This window comes from Pteronotus mesoamericanus, unplaced genomic scaffold (genome assembly GCF_021234165.1).
Source record: "Pteronotus mesoamericanus isolate MK-2021 breed Mesoamerican mustached bat unplaced genomic scaffold, CSHL_Meso_final contig_58, whole genome shotgun sequence".
Lineage (NCBI taxonomy): Eukaryota > Metazoa > Chordata > Mammalia > Chiroptera > Mormoopidae > Pteronotus > Pteronotus mesoamericanus.
Genome location: NW_026555205.1, coordinates 8,251,755 through 8,272,395, shown reverse-complemented (window position 1 = coordinate 8,272,395; position 20,641 = coordinate 8,251,755). Strand labels below are relative to the sequence as shown.

Genomic DNA, 20,641 nt, shown 5'->3' with positions numbered 1-20,641 from the left:
AAGGTTAAGAATAATATAGGAAATGGAGAAGCCAAAGAACTTACATGTATGACCTATGGACATGAACTAAGGGGGCAGGGGAATACCGGTGGGAGGGAGGGTGGATGGCAGAGGGGGATAAAGGCAGAAAAACAAATGGGACAACTGTAATAACATAATCAATGAAATATACTTAAAAAATAAAATGAATAAAGAAGCTACAGAGTAGGAAGAAATACTTTCAAAAATATATCTGGCAAATGACTGATTTCTGGGATATATAGAGAACTTCTAGAAAATAATAATAATAAGATATACAGTTCAATATTTGTAAAAAGGGAAAACTTAGAACAGGCATTTTATAAAAGAAGGTCTATGGATGGCCACTAAGCACATGAAAAATTCATCAATATCATTATCCATCAGAGAAATGCAAATTAAAATCACAATGAATTGGCACTACTTTCCTACCAGGATGGCTATTGTTAAAACAACTGACTATCACCATGTGTTGTACAAAGATCTGGAGTAACTGAAATTCCCAAATGTTGTTGTGAACATAACATTGTTTGGCACATATTTATATATGATATATATGTATATATATAAGCATATACCTACTCTCTGACTTAGTTGTTCCACTCCTTTCTAGGTGTTTACCCAAGATAAAAAATGACTTATAAGCACAAAAATACCAATGTAGAAATATCCATAGCAGCATTATTCATAATAGCCAAAAACTAGAAGTAGACCAAGTTTCCATAAATAGAATAGATAGCTATTATGAAATAGCTAAAACATGACCAAATGTTCAACAATATATGAATGGATTAAAATTTTTTATGTATCTGTACAATGGAACCCTGCCAGTTCTGCTAGTATAATATGGTGGTAATTATTTTTACTATGAATATATAATAATTACAGCTTCTAGATAAATAAGTTTAAAATTCTTAATATACCCAGCAAACACCAGCATCTGTTTGTGTTTTCTTTCTATTCTTCACTGTTTCTATGCTAACACTATAAATTGTAAATTTGAGTTGTAGCTTCCATAGCAATACATTTTTTCTTTTTTGATTAAATTGAACACTTTGCTCTAGGAATTCCAGGCCTTCCTGGACCAAAAGGTATTACTGGTCCTCCTGGGAACCCTGGACTTCCAGGAGAACCTGGTCCTGTAGGTAAGCATGAAAAGGGTTTGCTATTCTGTAAAACTAAGCCTCATGTTCATTTGGGGGAAGTCAAGTCATTTCAGGGAGCTGGGTACGGTTGGTTTTTTGTTTGTTTGTTTTTTGCTTTTTTTGACATTTAAAAAAATTTATTGTTGTTCAAGTATAGTTGTCACAACAAGGAAATGGTGATGATTCACTTAGCACTGCTTGTTAGGTATGAAGTGCACAGCTCAATAAAAGTTAAATGAAATTATTGTTGTGGGACCTTCTTTTGGGGATTCACTTTTTCCAGGAAGAGTTATTTCAAGTATCCTATAATAGATAGAAAGCCTGATTTATTTATTATTTTTAGAATGGCAAGGAGTAGCACTTTTATTTCTTTACTGAATTATAAAGCAAATCACTTCCCTTGGCCCCATATGATGCAAATAAGGTACTCCACCCCCTACACCTTACTTTCTTGAATAGTCTAAAGCTTGATTAAAATGTGAAACTGAAACATTTTGGATAACACGTGTATGAGGCTGTTCCTTATTGACATCACTCTTTATTTCTTTTATGCTTCTTTTTCATAATATAATTTAAAGGAGTGTCCCAGAGGCACTTTTTGTCATTTGGATAGAACTATTTGAATCTAGGATGGAATGACAGGAGAATATGGAAGGGAAAGGGAATGGGGAAAATAGATGTAACCTTCCTAATCTGTAATCTAGGTGGTGAAGGTCGTCCTGGGCCACCGGGACCCCCAGGTGAAAAAGGAAAACCAGGTCAAGATGGTATTCCTGGACAAGCTGGACAGAAGGGGGAACCAGGTACTATATTTTTTGTTGTTTTTAATTTTCTAATTTCCCCCTTGTGTACTTTAACTTTTGCCCCTTTTTATCCACAATGAAATTATATCTTCACCAACCCTCTGAAATACTACACTGTTTCCCATGCTAATTATATTCCACTCTATCCTGAGAATGTAACCTCACATTTATCACTCAACTTGCTTCTCTCTTATGAAAAACTGCATATCCTTTCTTGCTTAATTTTTTCTGTCAAGAAGCTGTTCAACTTTTATGAAGTTCTCTGGATGACTTTCTTTCATTATGCAATCTATATTCCATTTATATATATTCATATGATAAAAGTATATAAAGATATATTTAACATTCATCACAAACAGAATATGTGTGTATATAGTTTTCTCTGTTAGAATTGCAGTTCTATGTTGGAAATAAATCTTCCACATGTTTCATATATCACACATTGTACCACTTAATAAAAACATAAATAATTGGAAGATAATCTGTCCTGTTTCAGTTATTATTATCTATTGAGAGTTTTTGGTTTATTCTCTTGACAGGTCAACCAGGCTTTGGAATCCCAGGACCCCCTGGACTCCCAGGACTTTCTGGTAACCTTCAATAGAACATGCTAAGTCCATAAATAGAGAATATTCTTCAGTACAATAATTTTATTTTTGTAAAATATACATTTGGCCCCAGAAATCTCAAAGCTAGAGTTACATCTTAAAGTAGTTCTTAATTAGCAATTCTTTTTTGAGAATTCAATTTTTTTTGTTCAAATACATTTGTCTTCACCTTCCTGCCACCACTTTCTCCTGCCTCCCTCCCCCACCTCCCTCCGTTAATCCGTCCCCACTTTGTCTTTGTCCATGGATCCTTTATACATGTTCCTTGACTTGACCCTTCCCTTCCCTTCCTCCACTCCTTCCCTCTTGACTCTGTTGGTTTCTTTTTTCTTTCAATGTTGCTGGTTATATTTTCTTTACTTGTTTGTTTTGTTGGTTAGGTTCCACTTATAGGTGAGATCACATGGTATTTGTCTTTTGCCCCCTGGCTTATTTCACTTAGCATAATGCTCTCTAGTTCCATCCCTGCTGTTGTGAAAGGTAGTAGTTCTTTTTTTCTTTCTGCTGCGTAGTTTTCCATTATGTAAATGTACCATATTTTTTGATCCACTCATCTACTGATGGGCATTTAGGTTGCTTCCATCATTTGGCTATTGTAAATGGTGCTGCTATTAAGATTGGGGTGCATAGGTTCTTTTGAATTGGCATTTTGCAATTTAATATGAGGAGTTATACTACAGAAAATGCATTCTTAAGTAAATTTGCATATAGGTATCTATTCATTAACTTCATAAATAAATGCTGAGAAAAAATAAAGAAAGGAAAACTTTTAGGAAGAGGTAGATTTCACTAAATTTTTAAAACTCTTTTTGCCAGAAAAGAAAACACTCTTACCCCTGTGAAAACAAAACCAACATAATATAAGGAAACTATAGCAATACATACTACTAATGAAAATGTCTCTTTAAAACTACATGTTAATATACATTTTGCATTTTGTATGGGTATGTGCACTCACATGGTCTTATTCTCATTATAAGAACCAAATAGTTGAATGATAGAATGTGTGTACAGCTATATATGTTTATGTTCTCAAATAACCATTTTCTATTCTATGAAGGCTTTTTCAAACCACATCCATACCTCTTACAAATTCCCATATCCTCCCCATGATCCCAACATAAAAATTTTTAATTTAGTGTGTCAATGATGCATTGTTCTCAGGCATGTTGATAGTGTAAAAAGTTGAGAAGAGTTTATCCAGATTGTGATTTTAAATTTTGGATAGAATAGACTTTGAGGACACATAGATACCATTGAAGGTCTGTATCTTCCATTAGCCTCAAAATCAGTCTCAAAGTATTTGTTTTATGCCGTGGCCAATGTGGCTCAGTTGGCTGGAGTGTTGTCCTGTAAACAAAAAGGTCGTGGGTGTGATTGCCAGTCAGAGCACATAACTAGGTTGAGGGTTCAATCCCCAGTCAGGATGCTTGAAGGAGGCAACCAATATATGTTTCTCTCTCACATCAATGTTTCTCTCCCTCTCTCTTTCCGTCCCTTCCTCTCTCTAAAATCAATAAGCATGTCCTCAGGTGAGGATAAAAGCAACAAAAAAACATTTGTTTCTGGTATTTCCTCCAGCCTTCTCTAACCTTGCAGGTACTTTATACTATTGTATTCTTTCTCTCTTTTTTTTCTTCACAGCTACCAGTCATGTGATCATCACTCTATGTCCTAATATAAAAGCTATTTTTCAGTGTACAAGTTATTATTGTTTATATATTTCTACACATAGTCTAGTAACTTCTGATAACAGGCAAATGTATTTAGTAGGAAGTATGGGTTTTTTGTATGTGTTAGGTATTTGGTGAGAGACAGAAATGGCCCTATTTTATGCCCTTACTTGTTCTAATAAGCGTAAATAGCTTTAGCCTTACAGGCAAGCCTAATACTCAGCATATTTAATGTGTTCTCTAATGTCACTTTGTTTTCATAGGTCAAAAGGGTGATGGAGGATTACCTGGCATTCCAGGAAACCCTGGCCTTCCAGGTCCAAAGGGTGAACCAGGATTTCCTGGTTTCCCTGGTGTACAAGGTCCCCCGGGCCCTCCTGGTTTCCCGGGTCCAGCTCTAGAAGGCCCTAAAGGCAACCCTGGGCCCCAAGGTCCTCCTGGAAGACCAGGTATGTACATGAGTAGTAAGAGAATGATCTATTTATTTGTCTATTTACTTCATTTTGTTGGCAGGCTATTCAGTCTTTTGGACTTTAAAATCTATAATTCAGGAACTTCTTACACATAAATAGCTTGGTTTGTACTTTGCTTCATCCATTTCCATGGCATCTAATAATTCTTTTCAGTAATGCCTTTCATCATTTTCTTAAAGTAGAACTAAAACAAATCAACATAGAGTAAAAAGGAAATAGTGGATTTATTAGTCTTTCTATTAAATGTAAAGCTATACTGATAACCTGGCAGCAAAATGTCATCTGCATTTTTAATGTTATTTTCTCAGCATGTCAATGCAGAAATCGTTTTAGAGATCACCCAATAGATGCTTCTGGCTCACACCAAAATGTTGCTATGGTCTTGTCCTATGATCAGCAAATGTAAGCAAGCACAATAAAAATTTTTGTCTTCTCTAGGAACTAGCAATCAAATTTATCTTCAAAATCACAGCATGATTAAATTGAATGGTGATCTCTTCATACCAGCTTCATGTCTGTACTTAATTTGTTTTGTGTTAAATGCTCTAGTAATCTCAATTTTGCACCCAATATTCTTTTTTCATTTTGCGTCTGTGCTATGTCATTTCATTTTAGTAAGTTTGGAAATACTCATTTTCATCCTGAATTAATGTTTCTGAGCCAAATCACTGGTGACAGATTATGAACAGATTTTTGAGGCTTGACATTCAGTTTTTGTATTTATGATAACTTAAAATTTGGCTTTCATTGATTTAAAAAATAAGAAAAATCAAAGAAAAAAAGTTGCCTTTTTCCATTTGAAAGTCTTGACTCATTTTAACTGTATTTTAAAATGAAAATTTTCATTTAAGTTACCATAAACTCTGAAGTGATTGGAGTTAAATTTAATAAAATATGCTCTAAAATCATAAATTTAATAGGACACATACTTTGTTCAGAGAATCATTTTCTTATTTCTTTTTTATCTTAATTTTATTGAAATATAATGGACATACAACATTATATAAGTTTAATATGTAAAATGTAATAATTTGATATATGTACATAACCGAAAATGACTACTACAATAGTTAACATCTATCACCTTGTCAAAAAAATCATAACTACCTGAGGATCATTTTCAAAACCAGATTTTATCTGACCTGACTTGGATGTTTATAGAGGATGTTATTTAAAGTTTTACCTTAGCACACTCTTGAAGAAAACCAGTGAAACCTCCTCATCAGCCATGTTAACTCTCTCGCATGTAATGTAAAGAATTGAAACAAACATCTTGGTTGATTATTCATGCAATTAGTCAAACAAACCAAACTATTATCATGTTTTATATTTTAATCAGCACTGTGGTTATTGTTCTTACCAGTAATGAAGCTCAGTGTTGAACATTATTTTGAAATATGTCAACATAAAGACATTAGTCACAAAAGCGCTTTTAAAACATACTGTTTCTAAAGAAATAATAACAGGAGTACTAAAATTAAAAACACACTTGATGAATGTTGGTGACTTTTTGATCTGTTCATAAACTACAAACTAAAACTGAGTTTTAAAACCCGGGTGCTCTCAGAATTGACTGTTTTTGTCTGAGCTTATAGTAATGATTATTAAAAATGATTTTGGGTCTTTCAAAATGTCACATGTGCTGTTTTTATTTTAGTGATGATAATTTGGTTTATAAATAGATGCCTAAAAATGAACTTTCAGAGTATTCATTTATTGAATTAAAGTTTAACTTGAAAGAAGTAAGTGTAATGCTTTAGTTTCTTGATATTTCTAACAATTTTGATATTTTCCTTTTTCTTAATGATGATATTGGGCCTTGATGAACTTTGATCCCTATCCAGGTCCTACAGGTTAGCTCCTTAACTCTGAAGTAGTAACTGCATGCAGATTGAAATGTATACATATATTTACACACGCACACATATATGTATGTATAATTAGATACATAGCTGTATATGTATGTATGTGTATATATGTATACATATATATCTGTGTCTAATGCTCTCAAGTGTTTGAATATATTTTAAGAGAATATATGCCATTTTAGTTCTTACATGTTGATCTATCTCTGGAAGTTGTCAGGAACATGTAATGTCCAGTGTCTATGTCTATTGGCAAGACTCAAAGTTACTTAATTAAAAAACTAATTTAATAATTTAAAAGACATATTTCTGTCATTTTAGTTGAAAATTTGTAGTACCCAAATGTGTATTTTATAATATTTTACCTTTACAGTAAATATATTTCTTTTTTAAAAAAGATTTTACTTGTTTTTAGAGAGAAGGGAAGGGAGGAAGAAAGAGGGAGGGTAACATGAATGTGTTGTTGCCTCTTGCACGCCCCCTACTGGGGACCTGGCCCGCAACCCAGGCATGTGCCCTGACTGGGAAGCAAATGGGCAACCCTTTGGTTCTCAGGTCAGTGCTCAATCCACTGAGCCACACCAGACAGGGCAGTAGATATATTTATAATTTTTGCCTTACATCGGTTAATGTAAATGAAATTGAACTACTCTTCAAAAAGGTATTTTTTAAACAATAATATGTATCACAGATCCTGAAAATATGCAATTCTTGATTTGCCATATCTCTTGAAATTTTTCGGGTCATCCCACCTTAATATTTTGGGTTGTCACACAGTTCTAAATTCAACTGTTATGAAAATGGACTAATAGCCACAGAGTAAAAAATAAATCAATGCAGCCAGCACAGATCAGGAACCTCTTAATCTTATTTTCATCATATACATATACACAGTACACACCAAAAAACAGTTACAAAGAGCTGCCCAGTGGACAATTGTTGATTCATTGTGAGAGATGTTCACCTTTTCAGGAATAAAAAGCACCACAAATATCTGAATGTGGTCATTATTATTCAAGATAAATAATCGTTTTCAAATTCTCAGGAGGAACTAAAAGGGGGAAAAGTATTCTCTTAAGTTCTGGCTATTGGGGATGGCAGGAAATTCTGACTTGTTATGAATTGAAAATTCATAATTTTTAAAGATTCTTTTAAGGAAAAGATCCAGCTCTATCTGAATTGATTCTCTAGTTTCTTACTCACCCTCCCCCCATGCCGCCAAAAACATTATTTTATAGAACCACAGAATATCCTATCTTGAAGGAACCGAACTTTTTAAAATATTATTTATTTATTTATTTTTAGAGAGGGGAAGGGAAGGAGAAAGAGGGGAAGAGAAATATCAATGTGTGGTTGCATCGCACAGACCTGGGCTGCAACCCAGGCATGTGCCCTACACTGGGAATCAAACTGGCGACCTTTTGGTTGGCAGGCCGGTGCTCAGTCCACTGAGCCACACCAGTTAGGGCAACTTTTTAAAATTTAATCTTTATTATATTTTTTCCATTACCATTTGGTCCCCTTATACCCCCTCCCCCCATCAATCACCACTCTGTTGTCCATGTCCTTGAATCCTTTGTCCTTTTTGCTCAACCCCTCCACTCCCTACACTCCCCCTCCACTAGCTGTCATCTGTTCTCTATCTATGAGCCTGTCTTTGTTTTGCTTATTAGCTCAGTTTGTTCAGTAGATTCCACATATGTGGGAAATCATATGATATTTGTCTTTCTCTGACTGGCTTATTTCACTTAACATAATGTTCTCCAGATCCCTCCATACTGTTGCAAAAGGGTTACATTTTCTTCTTTTTATAGTTAAGTAGAATTCCATTGTGTAAATTTCCCATAGTTGTTTTATCCGCTCATCTATCAATGGACACCTGGGCTGCTTCCATATCTTGGCAATTGTAAATAATGCTACAATGCACATAGGGGTGCTTATGTTCTTTCAAATTAGTGTTTTGGGTTTCTTTGGATATATTCTCAGAAGTGGCATTGCTGGGCCAGAAGGCAGATCCATTTTTAATTTTTTGAGGTATCTCCATACTGATTTCCATTGTGGCTGCACAAGTCTGTGTTCCCAGCAACAGTGCAAAAGGGTTATTTCTCCACATCCTTGCCAGCACTTGTTGTTTTTTGATTTATTGATGATAGCCATTCAGACAGGTGTGAGATGGTATCTCATTATGGTTTGTTTGCATTTTCTCCGGTGATTAGTGACATTGAGCATCTTTCCATATGTCTGTTGGCCATCTGTATGTCCTCTTTGCAGAAGTGTCTATTCAGGTCCTTTGTCCATTTTTTAATTGGGTTGCTTGTTTTTTTGACTTTTGAGTGTTGTAACTACTTTACAAGTTTTGGATATTAACCCCTTATCAAATGTATCAATGAATATGTTCTGCCATTCTATGGGTTGTCTATTTATTTTTATCGACAATTTCCTTTGCTGTGCAAAAACTTTTTAGTTTGATGAAGTCCAATTTGTTTATTTTTCTTTTGTTTCCCTTGCCTGGGGAGATATATCCAACAAAAAATTTCCACAAACAGTGTCCAAGATTTTGCTGCCTATGTTTTCTTCTAGGATTTTTATGGTTCCAGGTCTAGCATTTAAGTCTTTGATCCATTTTGAATATACTATTGTGTATGGTATAAGATCGTGGTCTACTTTCATTTTTCTGCCCAATTTTCCCAACACCATTTATTGAATAAACTATCTTTACCCATTGTTTGGGCTTGCTTCCTCTGTTGAATATTAATTGACTGTAAAGGTGTGGGTTTATTTCTGGGTTCTTAATTATGTTCCATTGACCTATGTGTCTGTTTTTATGCCAGTACCAGGCTGATTTGATTACTGTCTTTATAGTATAGTTTGATAGTAGGTAATGTGATTCCTCCAACTATGTTCTTCTTTCTCAGGATCATTATTGCTATGTGGGGTCTTTTGTGATTCCATATAAATTTTTGACATATTTGTTCTAGTCCTGTGAAATATGTGATTGGAATCTTGATAGGAATTGCATTGAATCTATATATTGCTTTGAGTAGTATGGGCATTTTAATGATGTTAATTAGTCCTATCCATGAACATGGTATGTACGTCAACTTATTTGTATCTCCTTCATTTTCTTTCATCAGTGTCTTCTAATTTTCCAAATACAGGTCTTTTACATCCTCATTTAGGTTTATTCCAAGGTATTTTATTCTTTTTGAAGCGATTGTGAATAGGATTATTTTCACCTTTTTAAAGTTTTTTTGAGTGTTTATTTATTTATTTAGAGAGAGGAAGGGAGGGAGAAAGAGAAGGAGAGAAACATCAATCTGTGGTTGTCTCTCACACACCCCCTACTGGTGACCTGACCAGCAACCCAAGCATGTGCTCTGACTGGGAATCAAACTGGCAACCCCTTGGTTCACAGGCTAGTGCTTAATCCACTGAACCACATCAGCCAGGGTGAATGGGATTGTTTTCTTAATTTCCGTTTCTTTTAGTTTATTATTGGCATATGAAAATGTAACTGGTTTCTGGGTGTTAATTTTATATCCTGCTACTTTGCTGAATTCATTTATCAGTTCTAGGAGCTTTTTGTTTGAATCTTTGGGGTTCTCTATGTACAGTATCATGTCATCTACAAATAAAAACACTTTTACTCCCTCCTTTCCAATTTGGATGCCTTTTATTTCTTCTTATATGATTGCTCTGGCTAGGACTTCCAGTACTATGTTGAATAAGAGGTAAAAGTGGACGTCCCTGTCTTGTTCCCGATCTTAAGGGGAATGCTTGTAGGTTTTTGCCCATTGTGTACGATGCCGGCAGTGGGTTTGTCATCTACAGCCTTTTGCATTTATCAAAGAGATATTAGTCACCAGACACTTGTTAAAGGTGGAAAGACAGATTTTATTCAAGACCTGCAATATGGAAGAGAGACTGAGCTCAACTCCAAATACTACAAGGACAAGTAGGATTTGTACTCACATAGCAGATTAATTTAATCAGTGAATGAAAACTTACTAAGTGGAAACATCAAGGGTAGGCAGATTGTTGCTACACTGACCTAATATAATTCCTTCTAAGGCAGACAAAGGACTTAGATACTAAGGATGGGGGATGAGGAACTTGATTAGATATCAAGGGTTGGGGACTCTCCCTAAACTGATAAAGCAGTATTCTTGCTAAAACTGGACTCAGCAGACCAAGGACAGGACCCAGGGATGAGGCCTAGTTGAGAAGAAGGCTCATAGGAATTTAGTCAAGGAAGTAGTCTTTATTACATATGAGGAAACAGAGGTCAAAAGAGGTTAAGAACATTGTTTAAATTCATAGCTGTGAATCTGACTTATGGTTCTCTAGTGATCAGCTAAGTATCTATTCTACTAGTAACATGTATCATCCCTCCACAAAGGCAGTTATATGGCATGATGCTTATGATCTGGCCTCTTATTCTAGTTATAAACATAAGAGATGGAGCAAAGCTGTTCTGCCATCTTAGGAGATTCTTTGCCACAGCAGACTGGCAAAGAATCTTATTTTCTGTTATCTCAATCCCCATCAACACCTGCTAACTACTACTTGTGTTTTTCCTAAATGGATGTTATCAAAAATATTAAGACAGGTGCATATTATTTAACTATCATCAAAATAAAGACTACTAGGGAATACTTTGAAGTAATTTTGAGTCCTCCCCTGTCTGATTTGCATAAAAGTCTGCTGCCTTGATCACTTCCAGACTTTACTATCAGCTAGAAGAGGATTGCTTTCTTGTGAAGCACTAGAAGAAAATAGAAAGTAGCCTCATTATTTTAAAAGTGACTTGACAACTTCTTATTGACCAGATGTATTCTAAATTACATAGTTATTGTAACCTGGTATCTCCAGGATTCTCTTTGCAATAGTTGGATAATGCAACCTTAAATTGAGGCTGGATTTAAAATTTACCAGTCAATTCATCAGCTTATCTTTACTTATTATGACTTACTATATCACTTCAGATTTTTTTTATTTTGTTTTGTTTTTTAGTTAAAATTTGTTAGGTCATTGAGAAATAATGGATTGAGAGCCTCATATAGAAAACTGATTTGGCATATACCTCATTAAAATATTACCTTTTAGATATTAATATCTTAGAAGTTTTACTATGATATGATCTGAAGTTTTCCTTGATACTTACTCAGACCAAAATATATTTCAATGATATATTTTCCTAAGAGTTTTTATTAATGGTTCTTCTATACCGAACACGTATATAAAATGTCTTTATTCTATTCTAATTTATTTAACTAATTATGTGGTCAGACTGCTCAAAGTGTTGTCTGGAGTCAGTTTGCTCTATGTGGTATAGAAACCCCACTTAAACAAACAGAAGCTGGTTTCTAGCCTTCTGAATTTCAAATTATAAAATGCTTTAAAAGTTTTATTTCTATGAAATAATGGTAATGTCTTATGTATATTTATATGACATGCCAGCAGTTATATAATGTACTTTTATTGGAAACTCCTAGAAGGCAGAGTTTGGGTCTAGCTAATCTCTGTGTTCCCTGTAATGCCTTGAGTATGGTAGAAATCAGGACAATATTTTAAAAATTGAATTTGCTCTTTAAAACAACTCTGCAAATGAATTTAAGGCAGACATTACTATTCCCATTATGTGGGTGAGAAAGGAAGCTCAGAGAGATTAAATTGCCCCAAATCCCCATAGATTTAAGTAGTAGAAGCAGGAATAAATCCCAGGTTTTCTAATTCCTGGGATTCAGTGTTCTAGTGCAATTTATTCTCTCTGCTAACCTCAATGTTTATAAATCATTGCAAGACTTGTAAAAAAAAGGAAATTGCGTTTATAGTCAATTAAAATTAATCAACAATTGCCCTATTTGTAGGCTTCTTATCTTTAATTTGATGATTCTCCTTTCAGTAGTTAATAGCTTGATATAATATGTGTCCTGAATAATAATAATAAAGTAAATGTGATATTTTCTGTGGTTTGGGGTAAGATAGTGCATGCCAAAAAGTACCCCTTCACAAATGACTTTTTACGTCTTTGGAAAATTCTACTCTTTATTTTCAAGTTCAGTGGTAAAAAAATTTATATTGGCTTTTCCTCTTTAAATAAGTAATTACGAGTAATAATGCACATAAGAAAGTATCTTGATGAATTATTTTAAAATAGATCAGAATGTGGCTGATCAAATGATTTTCAAAAAAAGACAAAAAGAAGTATAGTTGGTTGTGGCCACTGTATACTAACGTTTTAATCTCTTTATGTAGTCACCTATGACCTTTGTATTTTTGTCTAATGAGGCCTTTAAATTAATTATATCTCCTTGGGGCAGTCTGAACATATCGAGAAATTGACACATTGTGTTTTTACTAAAGTATAGCAGAGGCCAAGATAAACATTTATCCAAAAGTATCCCTCTGTGAAAGGAATGAAAAGTTATTAGTGAAATGGTACTCTTTTGCCAACTTTAATATTTTGAGATGCTAACATTTAGAAAGCCACAGTAGCACTCATAACATGATGTCTTCATTGGAATTTTTCACTTTCGGGATTAATAAAAACTAGCAGCTTATTTCCTTGAATAAGTTCTGATTGAAAATATTTGGCTCTCTGTACTCCAGTATGGTTCTGTTTTATACTGAATATGCTGTAAGAAGAAGAAATGCTGACAAAGAGGATATTGTTTAACCTGTGCTATAATGTGAACCACTTCTAACTCATAATCTTATTTTGTACTGTGTGATGTCTGATACTGCTAACATCAATCTTTGGGATTTGGTGAACTCTGATCTTCCCAGGTTTTCAAGGTTAGATTCTTCATTGGTCAATTCATTTTTTTAATGCTTTGTATGTATGATAAGAACATTTAGCTTTTTTTGATATAATTCAGAAGTCATTGAAGAGTGCTGTTATCCTCAAATACTACCTACTCTGGTATTTAACATTTTGGTGAAGGTAGTGTGACTGGTTTATAATCAAGTTTGAAATGACATTAAGTCTTTGTGGTTTCAATTATTTATGTAATTCATATATTAAAACATGTTGAATTTAAATGGAAGTACACTTATTTTTATCTTTAAGACTACATTATGATATTTAGGAGGCACCTGGCCCATTTGTAATCTCTCTACATTGATTTTTTAATTAAATTGTTGTTGTCTGAGATTATTCTGATCTGTGTTTTCATGACTACTTTCAGTAATAGACGAAGGTAACTATTGATTACTGTTAAAAACAAAACTGATATGTCCATTGCGTCATTAGCAAATCATTAAATTAAATTTGAGGGACTCTAGACTGGTAGGACAAAATTAATAGCATATAAATTTCTCAATACATAGTTTTAATTGTAAAAAGAGCAATGCCCATAACGTGTAGTGTTTTTTGTTGGGTTTTTTTTTCTGAAAGATAACAATGTTCTCATTACCTTTCAAACTGGGGAAGAAACTCATAAAAGATTTATTTATTTTTCTTATTTTAATCTTACCTTGTAATTGTTGGGCTGATTGACAGATGATTTGCTACCTAATTTCTAGTCCAAATTATACATTATGGCTGAAAATAACAATTTCGCTCTAAAAATCCTATCTAAGGAGTTTGGACTCAGTGTTTGTTTTTATTTGTTTGTTTAAGTGTAAATTATTCCAACCCATTCTTTATGATTGGGAAGGGAATTTCTGAGTGTGTCTGGATGCCAGGTTAAGGTGATTGTATAATTTAAATTGTTTAAATATTAAAACAATTGTATTGTTGTGGACCTTTTCCCTTTCTCTATTTCTAATCACATAGAAACACTGAAAAATTAAAAATTGGCTCATGTTTTAAAGAAATGCAAATTAAAACCACAATAAGATACCACTTCGCACTGGTCAGAATGGCCATCATAAACAGATCAACAAACAACAGGTGCTGGTGAGGCTGTGGAGGAAAGGGAACCCTAGTGCACTGTTGGTGGGAATGCAGACTGGTGCAGCCACTCTGGAAAACAGTTTGGAATTTCCTCAAAAAGCTAAATATGGAACTGCCTTTTGACCCAGCAATTCCCCTGCTGGGACTATACTGTAAGAGTCCCAAAACACCCATTCAAAAGAACCTGTGCGCCCCAATGTTCACAGCAGCACAATCTACAGTAGACAAGTATTTCAAGCAAGCTAAGTGCCCATCAGTAAATGAGTGGATCAAAACTCTATGTACATTTACATAATGGAATTCTACACAGCAGGAAGGAAGAAAGAGCTACTACCCTTCGCGACAGCATGGAAGGAACTGGAGAGCATTATGCTAAGCGAAATAAGCCAGGGGGCGAAAGACAAATACCATATGATCTCACCTATAAGTGGAACCTAACCAACAAAAAAAAAAAAAAACAAGGAAAGAAAATATAACCAGCAACATTGAAAGAAAAAAGAAACCAACAGAGTCAAGAGGGAAGGAGGGAGGGGGGACAGGGGAAGGGGAGGGAAGGGTCAAGTCAAGGAACCACAGACAAAGCCAAAGTGGGGAAGGATTGAGGGAGGGAGATGGGGGAGGGGGGCAGGGGAAAGTGGTGGTGGGAAGGTGGAGACAAATGTATTTGAACAAAAAAAAATACATTTAAAAATGCAAAAAATGTAATTATAATCATAATAATTTTTAAACCATTATTATAAATTCTTATGCTGTGCCATGGAAATGTATTAAGTAATTTATACATTATCTTGTTTGAACCTTGGAACAACCTGACAGAGCAGATTGTTCTTACTGTAAAGTAAAAATTTCCATTTTTAAAAAAAGTTAATTCATTGGGATGGCATTGGTTAATAAGATGATATAGGTTTCAAATGTGCATTTCTATGACACACTTGTGAATTGTGTCCCCACCACCCAAAATCAAATCATCTTCAGTTACTATGTATTTGGCCCCATTTACCCTTTACTAATTCGCCAACCCCTTTCCCTCTGACAACTACCATACTGTTGTCTGTGTTTATAAGTTTCAGTTTTATATCCCACATATAAATGAAATCATATGGTTCTAGATTTTTCTAAATGATTTGTTTAGCATAATATTCTCAAGGTGCACCCAAAAAAAAGATGTGGTACATGTACACAAAAGAATTTCCGTTTTAAAGAAGAGAGAATTGAGGCCAAGGAGATTATTATACTTGCTAAGGTCAAACAGCTGATTAATAGAACTGGAAATCCAACCCAGAAATCTAGCTTCAAAGTCCAGCATTCTTAATCTGGAAACCATGCTGCCTTGTTAGCATGTAGCCATTGGGTCTGCGTCTCAAGAGTGTTGGAAAAGGAACTGAAGTTCAAATGTTATTTCTAATCAAAAAAAGGACCCTTTGTGAAGGATGGCAACTAGATTTTTGTCATTGATCAATTAGTAGTATATACAGATGTCAAATTACAATGCTGTACACCTGAAACTTATATAATATTATATACCAATTTTACTTCGATAAAAAGATAATCCTTTGTCCATATGTAAGCATGAAGTCAGTGTTCTAAATTCACATGCCTACAATATGTACTACATATCTTCCTCTTTTGTTGAAACTAATGAAAAACTAAGATTACTAGAAGAGAAGGTGTAAGTGCTAACTGTTGGCTGCTTGTGGGCTTTATAATTATTTTCTTAGGGCAGGACTACCTAGTCTCAGCCTCATCCACTGCTTAGCACTCTGCAAGCAAGAAACAGCTATTTCCCACCTAGTGAAAGAAAGATGTGGCTATTGTTAACATCTCCTTGGTTGCTTAATGGACATATCTTTAATTTAGAAAGGAAAGGTAAAACATAGCAAAGGTCCATTTTAAATTACATTATTTATTCACAAGATATATGCAGAATTCTTTGTTTTTCTTCAGAAACATTTAAAATGTAAAGAATATGAAAATATTGTTAAAATAAATTATAAAGTACTATAATAAATCAATTTCTGACATTTTAAAATATTCTCATGTGTGAAGCATATCACTAAAATGAAATTGAACAGTTTCCTTAAATTACTATATTAATTGCATAGAAATAAAAGGTGAATAAAAGTAACTACTTACAAATTTGATTTTAATCATATTGAGACAAGTAGCTTGAATCCCTGATTGCCCTATAAAAATTATTCTGAAAGTGTGGTCCAGAAGAACAAGCAACTTTAGCTACAGAGCTCTTGTTTTTGTACAGGGCACTTGCTAGAATGCAGATTGTTGGGCCCCTCACCAGCCTTACTGAATCCAAAACTCGGGCTTGGGCCCAGGAGTCTGTTTTAACAAGCTGCCCTGGGGATTCTGATAAATATTCAAATTTGAGAACAGTGCCCTATGATGTGTGTTTTCTTTGACTTAAGCAAGGATTACAGATGCAATCTCTATTATAATGTTCGGAGTGTACTATATTTAATATATAATAAAATGCAAATTAAAACTGTCTGCAAACCAGTGTTAATAACAAAAATAATACAACCCAATTTACATTACAGGACCAGCATAGCCCTATATACCCTATTGTAGTCTGAATTTTATTTTGCAAACTAATATTTAGATGACTGATATTTTAAAAGCCTAACATTTATGCTACTTTTTTTAATGAGAAAATAACCAAATTTAATACATACATGTGTATGGGAACCCTGCACGCATGAGAGATTCAGAGACAGAAAGGAAAAAATGGGATATTCTGAGCTAGGGATTAGGTAGGTAGCCTTAGGGGATTCAAGGGTCATTGCAAGATGATAAGAAGAGCGGATGTGGTTTTTTTTTTTTAATTCTTAAATAATTTTTAAATTTTTCAATTACAGATGGCATACAATATTATATTAGTGTTGTGTACACCCTAATGATTAGACATTATTTAGCTTACTAAGTCATCATCTCAGTAAATCTCATAGCCATCTGACAACATATATAGTTATTAGAATATTATTGACTATATTCCTTATGCTATATTTTACAAAAATCAAAATAAATGAACAACCAGAAGAGAAACAGACTCATAGATACAGAAAACATTGTGATGGTTGGAAGATGGGAGGTGGGCTGGGGGATGGTGGGAAAAGTGAAGGGAATTAGAAGTACAAATAGGTAGTTAGAGAATAGTTATGCTACTTTTATGCTATGCTGACATGTGGTCATTTGTTGCGCATTATCAAGGTCTACCAGGTCCAGAAGGTCTCCGGGGTCTCCCTGGAAATGGAAGTATTAAAGGAGAGAAAGGAAACCCAGGTCAACCTGGGCAACGTGGTTTTCCCGGTTTAAAAGGAGATCAAGGACCACCAGGACTCCAGGTAAGAAATGAGAGGAGATATTTGATGAGAAAGGGATGTGTCTGTTTTCAAGTAAAATGAGAATTCCATGCTGAATTTTTTTTTCAGATTTTATTGATTTATTTTTAGAGAAGGGAAGGGAGGGAGAAAGAGAGGGAGAGAAACATCAATGTTTGGCTGCATCCTGCGCGCCCCCCACTGGGGACCTGGCCCAGCAACCCAGGCATGCGCCCTATGCTGGAAATCGAACCGGCAACCCTTTGGTTCACAAGCCAGTCCTCAATCCACGGAGCCACACCAGCCAGGGCTCCAGGGCTCCATGATGAATTATTTTAATTAGCATTTACTAGTCAAGCCTCTGTGCATAGTTCAGCGGTGAATTACAAAGAAAGAAAATGTCAAGTTTCATATCTTTTTCCAAGTAAAAGGACTTCGTTACCTTCTAGATAGAGCGTTCTTCAAAAGATACTTTTTCTAGAGTCTTTGGTATGTATAGTATTTAGACTTAAGAAAACTTCATTTCAGTGAAAGCAAATTTCTAAAAGGACACATATATATCAGAGCATTGCATATAGAAGAGTACACTCAGAGGGAAATAATTATGGTGGGTGGGCATATTTTAGACTTTGAAATTAGATAGTATTAGGGTCAGATTTTAGCTCCATTGCATATCTCTGCTTTGTGTCTATGGAAAAGGCAGATAGATTCTTTGGGTTTTTGTCCTCACCTGTAAAAAGAGAGTAATAGCATATTCCTAACATCTTTATTCATGTGCTTTCCACATAGGTTTGAGTGACCCAGAAAGTCACTTTTTTTAAATTTTCTTTTTGTTGTTCAATTACAGTTGTCACCATTTTTCGCCCATTACTCTTCCCTGCCCGACCCGCCCCCGACATTCAATCCTCCCCTGCCCTGTTGTCTTTGTCCATGGGTCCTTTACACCTGTTCCTTAACCTTTCCGCTTCTTTCCTCCCTTGTCCCTCTCCTCCTTCCCCTCTTATCACTGTCAATTTGTTCCTTATTTCTATGTCTCTGGTTCTATTTTTTTTGTCTTGTTGATTAGGTTCCACTTACAGGTGAGATCATATGGTATTTGTTTCTGGGCTTAATCTTTGACCCTTAGAGCTTTCCAACAATTAACCTGTTCTTATCATGGTATTGCTATTTTTTTGGACACCTAGACTTAAAGTTTTAGTTCTGTCTTTATTCATTCTCTTGTTACTCCCTATTCATTCATTTCCCAGGTACTTCCAGGTCATATGTCATTATGCCTGATTCAAGACTGCTTGATACCAATATTTTATAAGTCTAGTATCGTCAAGTTCTGTTCATTTCCTTTTGTGCAAGTCAGTTCTTACATTTGTACTTTTTCTAACTTTTATTTGGAAATAATGTTAAATATATAGAAAAATTGCAAAAATGTTGAAAAACATTCCATTTATCATTTACCCAAATGACCCAATTGTTAATGTTTTCCTCCACTTGTTTTCTGTTTGAATGTTGTGTTGTATAATTAAATATATATTTCTGAAACATTTCAGAAAAACTTGTGTCTATCATGACCCTTCAGCACTAAATACTTCAGTGCATAAAAATTCTTTTTTTAAATTTTTAAATTTTTATTTTTTTAATTTATAAATTATGTTTATTCTATTACAATTGTCTCATTTTTACCCCTTTACCATCCTCCATCCATCCCTCCCCCACCCTCTGATTCCACAGTCAATTCCCACTCTGTTGTCCATGTCAGTGGGTCATTCATACTTGTTCTTTGTCTAGTCCTTTCCCCTTCTTTCCACTATTGTCCTCTTTCCCCATACCCTCTGGTCACTTTCAGTCTGCTCCATGTCTCCATGCCTGTGGTTTATTTTGTTCGTTAGTTTATTTTGTTGAATAGAGTACACTTATACATGAAATCATATGGTATTTGTCTTTCATCAACCGGCTTATTTCACTTGCTTAATATTCTCCATTCCATCCATGTTGTTGCAAAAGGTAGAAGTTCCATCTCTCTCTCTCTCTTTCTTAAATGCAGATTGATTTTATTTATTTTTAAATGTCAAAGTTAATTATAAAATATGAAAAAAATTTAAAACCGTTATAAAGTCTCAGCAATTAAACCAACATGATATCAGCACAGAAATAATCAAGTAGATCAATGAAATATAATGAGCATTCTAGAGACAAATGTATATGTCTGTCGAACAATATAATATGATTAAGTTGATATTTCAAATTAATGGGGAAAATGAGGTTTATTTAGCAGATAAGGTGCATGGACCACTATTACTTGAAATAAAACAAATATAGAGCCATGTTTCATACATTATAGAAGAAATATTCACATGAGTAAAAAATCAATATGTAGACACTAAGGAGTTTTGGAAGAAAATAGAATATTTTTCATGACGTGAAGTAAAATATTCAAACCCAGAAGCTATAAAGTCAATATTGACAATATGACTATATTAAACATCTAACTATATAGTAATATACATATAAAAAAGTTAAAGGACAAGAAATAGAATAGGAAAGTATTTGCAACACATATAAAACAAGGTCAATAGGTTTTCTTGTTGTTTTGTGTTTTTTTTTGGGGAAAAACTTCTACAAACCTTTAATCAATCAATAGATAAAGAACACAAAAAAGTCATTTCAAGCTTTAAAAAAAAACAGAAATAGGCAAGAAATATACTAAAACAGGTTTAGTTTTAACAAATAGTAGAGGAAAAATTAAAATAACATCATTGTCACAATCAGATTAATGAGTATTAAAATATTGGTAATATCAAGTATTGGCAACTCCGAAAGGAACTGGGTA

The 20,641-nt window shown here is 34.2% G+C and overlaps 1 protein-coding gene across 1 annotated transcript in view; it reads left to right on the top strand.

Moving 5' to 3' along the window:
• Nucleotides 1-20,641, top strand: part of COL4A5 (collagen type IV alpha 5 chain) — a 432,611-nt gene that overhangs the window by 376,929 nt on the left and 35,041 nt on the right. The window contains exons 38-44 of the mRNA XM_054580374.1: nt 1,083-1,163; nt 1,868-1,966; nt 2,506-2,556; nt 4,511-4,696; nt 6,565-6,573; nt 13,375-13,383; nt 17,708-17,841. Of these exons, the coding sequence (XP_054436349.1) occupies nt 1,083-1,163; nt 1,868-1,966; nt 2,506-2,556; nt 4,511-4,696; nt 6,565-6,573; nt 13,375-13,383; nt 17,708-17,841 (569 nt within the window). The remainder of the gene's footprint in view (nt 1-1,082; nt 1,164-1,867; nt 1,967-2,505; nt 2,557-4,510; nt 4,697-6,564; nt 6,574-13,374; nt 13,384-17,707; nt 17,842-20,641) is intronic.